General features: G+C 33.5%; 1 protein-coding gene across 2 annotated transcripts; it reads left to right on the forward strand.

Annotated features, from left to right (window-relative positions):
• The first annotated feature begins 10,625 nt into the window (after positions 1-10,625).
• LOC112293712 (splicing factor U2af small subunit B) lies at positions 10,626-12,954 on the forward strand. Of its 2 annotated transcripts, none has more exons than XM_024543463.3 (4): positions 10,626-11,113; positions 11,331-11,417; positions 11,574-12,240; positions 12,584-12,954. In XM_024543463.3, the coding sequence occupies exons 1-3, from the start codon at positions 10,868-10,870 to the stop codon at positions 12,222-12,224; spliced, it is 984 nt and encodes a 327-aa protein (XP_024399231.1). In that variant the 5' UTR covers positions 10,626-10,867; the 3' UTR covers positions 12,225-12,240; positions 12,584-12,954. The 2 variants fall into 2 exon arrangements, with proteins under 2 accessions (XP_024399231.1, XP_024399230.1); XM_024543462.3 differs by having other exon boundaries at positions 12,654-12,954.
• Positions 12,955-13,007: the final 53 nt, after the last annotated feature.

The following is a 13,007-nucleotide window of genomic DNA, read 5'->3' on the forward strand; positions in this document are numbered from 1 at the left end:
CTTGCTTCTATTCTAGTTTCAAGGGTCTCTAGTTTTCTTGTCTTTTGGCAATAGCCATTCTAGTTTCTTCTTAATATACATATTTAGTTATTTCTATTTTGTCATCTTTCTTTGAGAAAAGTCTCACTTGTTTGTTTATTTTTATCAAGTCCTTATCCTTGACAGATTGACAAGAGTGCACTTATAATATCAGAGCTTTGTCTAATCTTGATTAAGAGTAGATTACTCCTTTCTCTTGATAAGACATAAGCATATTAGAAGTTAGAGATTACCTTCTAAACTGATATTGTTCTTAGTATTCTCTTTATTCTCAAGTCCTCTCTTCTATTTGTGTTGAGTGATATTAGACATCTTCTCTTTTTTAAGTATTATCATGGCAGAACTTACTGAAATAAAGAGTACAATGGCACAAATGCAAGAGCAATTGAGAGAGTTAATGCTTGTGATGCATCAACTCAATTTACTACTACAAGGAGCAACAAGATTAGTAAGAAGTGAAGATATAGAAATGATTGGAGTTGCTTCAACATTTGTACTAAATCATGTCCCTTCTCTTATGGTGGAACACCCTCAGTGTTAGAGAACCAAGAGTTGCCGTACTCGAGAAGTTTAATATGACTAGATCAAAGTTTAGAAGATTTATCAATCAAGTACAACTTAAGATTGAACTTCAATCCCAAAGCTATCCAACTATAGAATTGCAAATTAGATTCATTCGTACGCTTCTTTCAGATTTAGTATTATCATCGTTTTTATCTTTTCTTGAACGATGAGATCCAATATTAGATAATTTGAAGGCTTTTTTGGCAGAATTTTGATCCATGTATAGAGAACATGATGGAATTCGTGTCACAACCAACAATATTTATATTATGCAACAAAACAATCGATCAGTAACGTTGTATGCTTCACAGTTTTGACAACTTGCAACTGATATCAAATGAGATTATACTGCACTTGTTAGCTAATTTCTGTATAGATTACAATATGAGGTAAAAAAATTAATGCTCAACTTATTTGATACTCAAACATTGAGTCAAGCAATTGACTTTGCTATGAAGTGCGACAATCGTCTTTTTAAATTTCTATCTAAAAACCGTACAAGTGGACCTCAACGTTACTATAATTCAATGGCAACACCAATATCTCTTCAACACATACATTCGGAAGTAGAGGATATGTAAATTGATGTGGTACATTTCAAACCTTTCATTGAGCAAGAAAAGACTCATCATCGTTGGAAAGAATTATGTTTATATTATGGAAAACCTAAGTACACTGCTCATCATTGCCCAAAGAAACGACACAACCATAAAATGAAGAATACGGTTATCAAAGAAGATAGTATGTTAGCAAACAAATTTGTCCGGGTACAGTAGAAACTGTGCGGCTAGAACCTTATACAACACCTAGTGAAGGTCCTATCCTCTCCTCAGAATCCTCTCCTTGTTTTACAATAAATGTTATTTTAAGACCTAAACATCATGAAGTCTTTGCTTTGTTAGATTCAGGAGCCTGAGCATGTTTCTTAGATTAAGAATTTGCTAAAAGACAAAGCATACTTTTAGTGAAGAAAACTAAACATGTTCATATAGAAGTCATAGATGGTCATCTGTTGTCTTCAAGAGATGTTATTCATGAAACTCTTCCTATAGAAGTAACAACTAATGGTCATAGTAGTTTTGTAATATTTAATATTATTAGATCTCTTTCTAATCCAATCATTTTAGGTTTATCATGGCTAGAAAAATGTAACCCTAAAATAGATTGGACTTCTTGTAGTCTTGATTTTTTTGAAAGTACAAGTAAGAACATAGTTAATCAAGTAGAAAGTCATAAGTCTAGTATAATTAAACCTATATTTGTAGGTGCAAGAGCTTTTTTGCATGTTGTAAAATAAGGATCACCTTGTGTCATTTATGCCACACCTATTTTTATTAGTGAAAAGTCTTCAAGTGGCATTTCAAGTCAATATCAAGATTTTTAAGATGTATTTGAAAAGAAGAATGTAGATATTCTTTCAGAACATTGTTCTTATGATTGCTCAATTGACCTTCAAGAAGGAGCACAACCACCATTTCGACCAATCTACAATTTATCACAAAATGAGTTGACTGAATTCAAGGAATATATTAAAGAGAATTTGGCCAAATTCTTCATACGCCACTCAAAATCTCCAACAAGAGCTCCAATTTTATTTGTGAAGAAAAAAGATGGATCATTGCAAATGTGTGTCGATTATCAAGGATTCAACAAAATCACCATCAAGAAGAAGTACCATCAGTTGAATCAAGCTAAGATCTATACAAGAATAGATCTATCAGGAGTATATAATTTGGTACGCATCAACGAAGGAGATGAATGGAAGACTACATTTTGAACAAGGTATGGACATTTCAAATACAACGTCATGCCTTTTAGACTTACAAATGTACCAACACCATTCTAACATCTAATAAATGATGTCTTTCGGGAGTTTTTAGATGATTTTATTGTTTGTTACCTAGACGACATCTTAATCTATTCTAAGAACTTAGAAGAATATGATCTTCATATTTGTTGTGTATTACAAAAACTAAGAGATGCGAGATTCTATATCAAGATAAAAAAGTATGTATTTGACACTATACAAGTCGACTTCTTAGGATACATCATTTTAAATGATGGACTTATGATAGATCCTAAGAAATTTCAAGCTATTATGGATTGGAAGATCCCAAAAATGGTAAGAGATGTCCAATGCTTTTTGGGATTTATCAACTACTATGAGATCTTCATCAAAGACTTCTCTCAAGTTATAGCTCCACTTATACGTTTGACTTGTAAAGACAAACTTCAATGGAATCAAGAAGCGGAAGTAGCATTTGAAGCTTTGAAGACAGCCTTTGTTTTTGTATCAATCTTATATCGCATCAATTTTTCTAAGCCATTTTTTATGGAAATAGACACATCAAATTTTGCTTTTGGTACCGTATTGTCACAAATGGGAACGAATGATAAACTTCACCTAATAGCTTTTCATTCCAAAAAAATTTCAAAATCAACTACGAGATCCATGTCAAAGAACTTCTTGCAATCGTGGATTCGTTTCAAGAATGGCACCATTATCTAGAAGGTATTCTTAGTCCAGTCACCGTATATATGAATCACAAGAACCTTGAATATTTTATGTCAACACATGTTTTGAATCGTTTCCAAGCCCATTGGAATATATCTTTGTCAAAATTCAAATTCAAGATCACTTATTCACCAAGAAAACAGTAAGGTTTATCAGATGCATTCTCTAGACGATCTTATTTTACACCCAAGGGAGGAGATTCTGCTTTTGATCAGCAACAGATAATTCTCTTGAAGCCAAAGTATCTTCATCTTCGAGCAATGAAATCAACACTAACTATTGATTCAACTTTTATTAAGCAAGTTCAGTCAAGTATGTCTTCTCATCTTCTTATTCGTGATATTAAGGAAAATTCTTCAAAGTCTCATGATACTACTAAGTTTGAATTCAAGAATAATCTACTATGTTTCAAGGGACGCCTATATGTTCTAGAAGGTGAAGCTTGATTAAGTATTTTTCAAGCTCATCATGACTTTCCAGTAGCATGATATTTTGGGTACAATAAAACTTTGGAACTAATATTCAAGGATTTTTGGTGGCCTCAAATGTGGAAGGTAGATAAAGATTTTGTACAATCTTGTGATGTTTGCTCAAGATCAAAAATTCCTTGTCATCAACCTTATAGACTTTTTGAGCCATTATCCATTCTATAACAACTATGGTCTTCTGTTTCTATGGATTTCATCACGGATCTTCCAATCTCAGGTTTTTATGACTCTATATTCGTGATAGTAGATCATTTTACTAAGATGGCATATTTTGTACTATATATAAAATCTATCATAGGTGAAGAAACAGCTAAGCTCTTTCTTGACAATATCTATCACTATCATGGATTATCCAAAGATATTATATCAGATAGGAGAACTCAGTTTGTATCAAGTTTTTAGTGGACTCTTTTTAAGATTCTAAAAATAAATATAAAACTCTCTTCCATATACCATCCTCAAACTGATGGACAAATGGAGCGTGTTAATCAAGTTTTGGAGCAGTATTTAAGATGTACCATCAACTACCAACAAGATGACTGGACAACTCTTTTGCCATTGGCAGAGTTTGCTTATAATAACACGGTACATTCTTCTACAAAACAAACACTTTTCTTTGCCAATTATGGTTATCATCCACAACTTGATACTTTTGACTTTTCAAAAGATGATAATCCTATAACAAAAGATTTGGCAAATCATTTGTCAAAGCTACATGCAACAATGAATGTGCAATTAAAAGAAGTTCAAGAACAACAAAAGATCAATGCAGATGTCTATTGAAAGGAACAACCACCATTCCACATGTGTGACAAGGTATGGTTACTTCGTTGCAATATCAAGACCACTCGTCCTTATCACAAATTGGACTATTGAAGGCTTGGATCATTTTTTATTTTTATACAAATCAATTCAATTGCATACCGTTTATACTTACCGGAGTCAATGAAAATCCATCCAGTATTCCACGTGTCTCTTCTTGAACCATACAGGACAGTTGACATACCAAGAAGAGGACAAGCTTCGCTTTCTCTTATAGAAGTGGACAATAATAAAGAATTCAAAGTAGAAGAAATCATAGATTCAAGGCAGAACTGAAATATATTGAAATATCTTGTCTATTGGCATGGATATGATATTAGTGAATGCACATGGCAGCGAGTAAAGAATCTTACAAATACAGAAAAAGAGGTGGAAGATTTTCATTGATAACATCCATCAAAATCAAGATGAAAACCTTCCTTATAAAAGAAACAAGATCTAAGTAAGATAATATTTTACTTTCAATCTTTGTTTGTAACTTCTTTATAGTTGTGAAGTTGAAGAGATGGAGAATCAACAACCAGCGGATTTGACTCAAGAGCCTTAGTTTGTTGGCCTGCTGGACGAGACATTACGATTATCACAACCTTCAAGATGATGCAATTGAGATGATGATCCTTAAGAATGACATGTTCTTTCTCAAATAGTTAGCAAGATACAACGCATTTGCTATCACAACCTTTGAAGGGACTCTCGATATTTGGTGATTTTACTAGAAGTAAGAGCAACTCTTGAGGGTGTTCCAAATATTTTATTTGAAGGAAGTTATGAAGGCCTCAACAATGATCAAATAAGTGGGTGGTCTTCCCGCCTTGGTATGGGACACTATCGTTGGTTGAGAGGCCTTATCAATCATCTTCGAAGAAAACAATGATCAGAGTATGTGGCAAATACAATTCAGTGCATCTTAGACTTTCTTGACATTTGATCACCGCTCCTCATAGAACTTGTCTCTAGAAGGAGGGATAATATCATAAACATATATTTATTGTAATTATTATCTAAGTGATATGAATAGGTAAAAATAGGTAAAAATTGATTAATTTCATAATATTTCTTAGAGAAGCTTTTTAAAAGCTTCATAGATGCTGCTTTGACTTTATATGTATTTATACTTGATTGGTAGGTTAGAAACTTGATCAACAAGTTAACCATGTGCCATACATGTTGGTAGCTTGGTGAACGAGCTAATTATGTGGCGCCCACATAGAAAACTTGCCTTGCAAGTTAAGATATGTGTTGTGCAAAGTCAACACATTTTTAGAGGTCCTATAGAACATTGCCACGTAGTTCCTAGGTAGATAGTATATATAGAGGTAAGAGTGAAGCTTTCTTCACTCTTATCAATTCTTTTCTTGCTTCTAATCTAGTTTCAAGGGTCTCTAGTTTTCTTGTCTTTTGACAATAGCCATTCCAATTTCTTTTTTGATATACATATTTAATTATTTCTATTTTTCCATCTTTCTTTGAGAAAGGTTTTACTTGTTTATTTGTTTTTATCACGTTCTTGTCCTTGACAATAAATTTCTATTTATTCTAAAATTATATAGAACATTTCTTTGAAGCATAGATTGATTAATATTTGCATCTAAGGACTTAAATGTATATAAAGCATTTTACTTATAAATATTTTCTTGAAGCTTCTTTACTCTTGCATCTTGATTCTCAAATAAGTGTCTCAAAAATAATGGATGAGAGTATAGAGATGGTAGAGAAACTTTTCTTTGATGACAAAATTATTCAAATAATAGTTATTTTTTTGGCGATCAGGCTAAATGTTCATCAAACCAATGCAATGCATTACAATGAAGATATAAAACATCCATCCTTTCCAAATTGTATATAGCTTTAGCACTTGTAACTATTTTAGCTTTTCTTTGTGTTTTCTCATATTCCTTATTTTGTGGTTGAGCAATTGTTCTTTCATTTATTATTAAAGCTAAACCATTCACAATAGCACAGGTGGCTTCAACACTTATAATTATTTCAACTTCTCTTTGTACTCTGTCAAGTTTCCTATGTTGTTGTTGAGTAATTGTTCTTTAATTCATTATTAAAGCTGGATCGTTCACAATGGCATAGATTGCACTAGACAATTGGAGTAAGCTTCTACATGTCTAAATTGTATCTCCTTAAAATTCCAATAAAACCTTATTATTCAATTAAAATTACATAGTAATTATAAAATAAAAATAAGCTCATATAGCTTAATTGATCAAATTATAATGCCATAGTGCTTTAATAAAAAATATTTTATATTTATGCATTCTTACTAATTACAATTATATATATGTTTACAACAACTTGTTACAACAAAAAGCTTTATTTTTCTAAAATGTTACATTTTGAAAATCAACATGAATAAATAATGTAATAAATATCGAATTCCTCATTTAATGAATAATATTTATTAAAAATATATATGATTATTTATTTTTTATTTATACAAATATATACATATATATATATATATATATATATATATATACATATGAAATTGAATATATAAAATCTCTAATAAGAAGAAGTAATGAAATTCCTACAATTTAATTTTTATACAACAATTCTTGTTGTAATTGACAATACTCCTAAAATTCTAATAAAACATTGTTGCTCAAGAATTATATTTACAAAGAAGATATAATATGAAATGTAATATAATAAATGTAATATGAAAACTATAAAAATTATAAATATAATTATAAAAATAAAAAAATAATTATAAAATATAATTTTTATAAAAAATTATAAAAATTAATTTTTATAATTTTTATAATTTTTATAGTTATATTTATAATTTAAAATTATTTTTATATTTAAAATATAACTATAAAAATTATAAATATAATTATAAAAATCAAAATTATTAATATAAAACTATAAAATGATAAAATGACTTTATTTCTTATAAAATCTCTATATAAACCTGTGTTTAACTATGATATCCTAACTTTTATTATAGAAGAGAGAAAGATGATAGCTAAAAGATGTTAAATGTGTGTATTATAGAATCAAAAAATTCAAGAAAAAAATTCTTCTATTTATGGTTCTTTTACAGAGACTTGCAAAAAGTTGTGATTCCTCCTTTTTAGTCTTAATGCATATACTCCAAAGTATTAAAAAATATTAATTGCTCAAATTTTCCTCTCAATTAGCTTTGCAATTTAATTAATCTTTCTATTATTATTCACTTAAAATTTATAGAGTATAATTTTGATGTAAATAAAAGAAAATTTGATATAGCTAGAATAAATAAAATTTGATTGTTATAAAAATATTGCAAATGAATTCATATGCTTATTCTAGAATAAGACGGCCTAAAATATCCAATCCACAGTTAGAACTTGATGTTCATCATAATAAAGTCAAAAGATTATTTTTTTTGTAATAAATTGAATTCAAGTAGAATAAAAAATATTGATGCCTCCAAATGCTTGACATAGCATTTTTGGATTGAATAATTTCCAAATTGGCATCATTCATGTGAATAATTATCAGAGGATTCAAACTATAGCACTTGAGGATTGATTCTTACCACATAAGTAGACAACATCTATAAGATAAATTCTATCCAAATATCCTACATTCTTCAACCTCCAAGTTGTCTTTAGAAGAAGTATTAGGTTTAACTAGGTCATTCAGTAAAGTAGAGATGAAACTTTGGAGTATAAATATCATTTGAAATTTATCATTGAACTTTTTTTTTTCATACTATTGGCTCCTATTGCCTTATTGCACATTTGTTTTTATTGCTTTATGGATAAAGATGAAATGTGTGAAACCTCCTTTCAGTCTTCTTGATCTATCAAACTTCTCACATTGTATTCTATACAGTTTTTGGTGGAAAAGATTTGAAGTAGTTGGATATATGTACAAAGTGTGAACTTGATTCTCCATGCCAACTATTCTAGCTGCCATAGTTACAATGCAATAACACTGAATCATGCAACTATAAAAGAGAAGACCAAATGTTGATTATAATATAGGCGACTATGGCATTGAGATCTTTAGACACCAATTATTACAACTTGATGCATGAATAGAATCCAAACCATATCATAGAATTCAGCTCCTGTCAGTTCATGGTATCGACAAAGAAGTGTTTAGTGCTATTAAATATTCTACTTCAAGCACTTCCTTGTCATGGATTAATATAGACAAAGATAATGGATGGAAACTTATCATCTCTAAAAACACACAAAAACATAATTCAATAATGCTTGTAATTCAAACTATTATTCATATGCTTATAATTTAATATATGAATTCAAAATATTTAATCAAAAAAATCAAGACTCTTGCCATGCTAGCACTTCAATGGTGCCATTGTGTATAACTTGTTATGACTAAAATTAAGTAGGTTCAAATAGTTTGCTCATTGCTGTATTGGTATGCCATACACATTCTCGTTGTTCAAGCCACTGACCACATCAATTCAAAGCACGTCAATTTAAAGTAATTTGAATCAATTGAATTTAAATTACATCAATTCAAAGGAAACACATAGCCTACATTGTTTGCCAATTTACCTTTCAAATAGTGGCAGCTCAATATGCAATTGTGTTTTTTCAAATTCAAAAATATATATGTCAACAAGAATTATAAAATAAGCAAGGGCACAACTTAAAATGTCAATTCTTTGTAACGTTTTTGTACTTCTAAATTCAGCAAAAATCAATATGTAGATAAGTATTGATCTTGTCTAAAATTCAACAAATATTCATAGAATATTAACTCTCCAAGTCCAACAACAGTCATTTCTCACTCCTAGTAGCACCAACTTCAAGATCATCAAGTATTTATAGTGAGGAACTATAATGGTACTTTTTATGGCCTAACTCCAAACCATCCAATAACACATTACAACTATTTGCTTTAGTGCTTTGCCACACAAGTACCTATGATGATGTCCAGCCAACTAGCCAGTTGGATGCAACAGCTTAATATCATGATATAGAGGTCGCTACCCACTTGCAATAAATAGCAACCACCACTTGTTCTGTCACTCATTCATCACTCAAGAAGAAGAATGCAAAAAAATGCTCTAAGTTAGGGAAGCAATATACTGAACCTATTGTCACAACATGTTAACATCCAGAAACAATAAGTTATTAATATTTCAGTTTTATTAAAGGTAAGGGAACTCCATATAACGTAAAGTCTTATGATAAAAATAAAGAGGGGAGCATGTGATGAAAGAAAGCCACCACTTGTCTCCTTAAGCAATGTGTTGAATGAAAAGTCGCGAATAGAAACAATTGGTCTTATAACACAATGTCACCAATATGGTGGAAGAGACAAGTGTTATAGGACCAATCATTCAATGAAAGTGAAACAAAATTGTAACTTTATTAATATTATATCTTTTATATTACTAATTTTATTCTATCACTTGATTTTATCATTTGTCTCTATAACATAAAATGCTTTTTAATTAAAAAGAATTTACATGCATTTGAAATTTGAAAAAATAAAAAATATTTTGTAAATCTAAAGATCATTTTAAAAAATATTAGGGTTTTTCTCAATTGATCCACCCATCCTAACCATGATAAAAAAAAAAAAAAAAAAAAAAAAAAAGACCTTTAGATTCATTTATCTACTAATAGATCAACCAATAAAAACCAACCACATTCATTATGATTATCATATTCTTCATCATGGGTGGATCAATGTAGTAAAAGCATGGGTCTATTTAACATTTATATTATTTTAAACACAATAAATTAGTTAAATGTACAAATAATTGTAATCAAAACTTAAATGATCTACAATCCCTAAAAATATTGTTACTTCTACAATTTAAAAACAAAAAATTTAAAAACGGAATTAATTAGTAAGAAACTAGTCTTAAAAAGCCATATTAAAAGCCATATGGCTTTTGAAGACTAGTTTACAAGTAGATAATCCACATGCTGCAAAGCGTTGTAAAAATAAATAATCAATCAAGCAAGCACAGAATCATTCGTCGAGCAATGTACTTTTTTATCGTTCATCCACGGTGTGTGGTCATACGATCACTTTGGAGACCTCCCTGAGGTAAGGTGCCTATACCCGCGTTTACCTCGTCCACAACCCTAGCAAGGATCATCCTACAAAACTTATTCATTCGTTACACGGACAGAGACTTTCATCCAACATCCCGGGAGGGTAACCAAGCATCAAACTGCACCACGTTCTTCATTATGTATTCTCTTCCTCGCCGAGGTGCTTGTGGCTCCTCCTCGGCGCGCCTCGTTGCTGCGAAACCCTGATTCTGTCTCGTGTGTCTTCATCAGGCCTGATTCTTAGTGTAGTTTTGAGTTTGACACAGTGTTCATTGTTTTCTCGGTGCGGTGTTGGTGAGGTCAGAAGGTGCCGGTCCTGTCGTGGTGTATTTTAGGTCTGCTTGGGCTCGTGGCGTTTCAATAGCTGCTAGGATCTCTGCAGCTTTCCCGCTATGGCCGAACATCTTGCGTCCATCTTCGGGACGGAGAAAGACCGTGTCAACTGTCCGTTTTACTTCAAGATAGGAGTCTGCCGCCATGGCGACCGGTGCTCGCGGCTTCACAACCGGCCGACTGCAAGTCAGACTTTGCTGCTCGCCAACATGTACCAGTCCCCAGACGCTGGATTTCATGGCGGCGTGGATCAGCATGGGAACATCCAGCAGTCGGATCCTCGCAAACTTCAGGAGCATTTTGAGGTTTGTGGAGTGCCCTTGGTTTAACACTTAATTTTTCGGTGGCTGTTGATGTGGTAGTTGTGAGAAGTAGTTGAAAAAAGACTTGCTTTGCTCGTAAGTTCATGTTAAATACGTCATGAAACTTAACGATGATAGTTTTATGTAGTGCTGCAGCTGGTTTAACTTTACCGCGACACTAAAGCGTGTTATTTGCTAATTTGTGTTTACACTGGTGCAGGACTTTTATGAAGACATATTTGAGGAGCTTAGCAAGTATGGAGAGATTGAGAATCTAAATGTTTGCGACAACCTTGCTGATCACATGGTAATGTGTCAACTCTCAGGGTTGTTCCCTTTTGTGACCCTAGCTTTTGGTTATTCTTGCATGTCTTCAGAGCTGTTTCACTTCCTGCACTTGTAACTTTTTGACCTTTCGAATCTTTATCGAGGGCGTTTCTCATGTTTTATCCTTTTTTGGCAGATCGGTAATGTGTACGTGAAGTTTCGAGAAGAAGAGCATGCCGCCGCTGCTTTGAATGCCCTGAGTGGGCGTTTTTATGCAGGGCGACCCATTATTCTTGACTTTTCTCCTGTGACAGATTTCCGGGAAGCTACTTGCCGTCAGTACGAAGAGAACACTTGCAACAGAGGTGGTTATTGTAACTTTATGCATCTAAAGAAGATTTCAAGGGAATTGAGAAGGAAGCTATTCGGGAACTATCGAAGGCGCAGCAGGAGTCGCAGTCATTCTCCTTACGGTCGTGGAGAAGCCCGTGGTCCACCAAGCCCCAGACGTTACGGAGACAGGGATTTCTACGATTCTCGACGTGGTGGCGGTCGAGGTGGTGGTGGCCGAGGTAGAGGATATGGTCGAAGATATGAAGAGTGGGATGATCGACGGTACGATGACCGTAGAGGTGGGGGTCGTTCTGATGGAGGCAGGAGACGAGACAGAAGTAGAAGTAGAACTCCTACTAGGAGAGGGCGAAGTCCGGCCGCACGCGAGGGCTCTGCAGAGCGGAGGGCTAAGATTGATCAATGGAATCGTGAGCGCGAGGAACGTCAAGCAGCCGAATCTGCCCCAGCTGGATCTCCACCTCGAAGGGATTCTGCAGCTTATGATAACGAATAGGAGCACCATTGTTCTGGTTTGTATTTCGTTGTACTCTGTTCCCCTCATTATTTTGAGGTTAGGTCAAGTTCGAGTCCATAGACTTTGGAAGAAAAACCGGAAGCCGTAGTGGTCTGTGCAGTCTTTGTCGGTTTACTGACAAGAAACCTGAGCTTGTGCGCAGGTCTCAGGTATAGGTGCAATGCAGCAGCAGTCTAGCTGCTATTGATATGAACACTCTTTGAATTGTGAGCTGTCAGGGGAGCAACATGCTACTATTTTTTTTTTCTGGTGAACAGCGTGCAGAGTATTGTAGAAATGCAGGTGCATGTTAAGAAAATGGTAAGCCAGCTCACAGTTGTGTCAAGGTGGACCTGCAGGTTGCAGGGATCCCAATTCTGCTGGTTAGAGGCACAGGTTGAAAGTTAACATGCCCTTTGGACTGAACAGGTGAAGCTGATACTCAGTCAGCAGGTGCAAGCGAAGAGGCGTTCTACATGTTGGAGATCGGACAACCAGGAAGTTCTGCTGGGTCAGATAGTTGCTGAATATTGAATAGTTTTGATGGCAGCGGTTGTTGCTGTGTGTGTGCAGGTGCAGGCATGGGCCCTGTGTTAGTGTCCTCTAGGAGAATAATTTTTATCCTGAAACTCGTGTGTGTTTTAGAGACAGGTCTTGCAGGACATCTTGTAGTATTCAGGAGTTAGTGTTTGGTCTCTGTTCAGTGCAATGCATCATGGTACCACTCCAACATTTAGTGTGCGATGTGCTGTGCAATTCCTCCTAGTGAAGATGAGGCTAAGA

Source organism: Physcomitrium patens, chromosome 16 (genome assembly GCF_059467195.1).
Source record: "Physcomitrium patens ecotype Gransden chromosome 16, ASM5946719v1, whole genome shotgun sequence".
NCBI lineage: Eukaryota > Viridiplantae > Streptophyta > Bryopsida > Funariales > Funariaceae > Physcomitrium > Physcomitrium patens.

Coding starts and splice junctions, on each gene's coding strand:
- LOC112293712 (XM_024543463.3), top strand. CDS start 10,868: ATGGCCGAACATCTTGCGTCCATCTTCGGGACGGAGAAAGACCGTGTC. Junction 11,114..11,330: donor AACTTCAGGAGCATTTTGAG/GTTTGTGGAGTG, acceptor ACACTGGTGCAG/GACTTTTATGAAGACATATT. Junction 11,418..11,573: donor ACAACCTTGCTGATCACATG/GTAATGTGTCAA, acceptor CTTTTTTGGCAG/ATCGGTAATGTGTACGTGAA.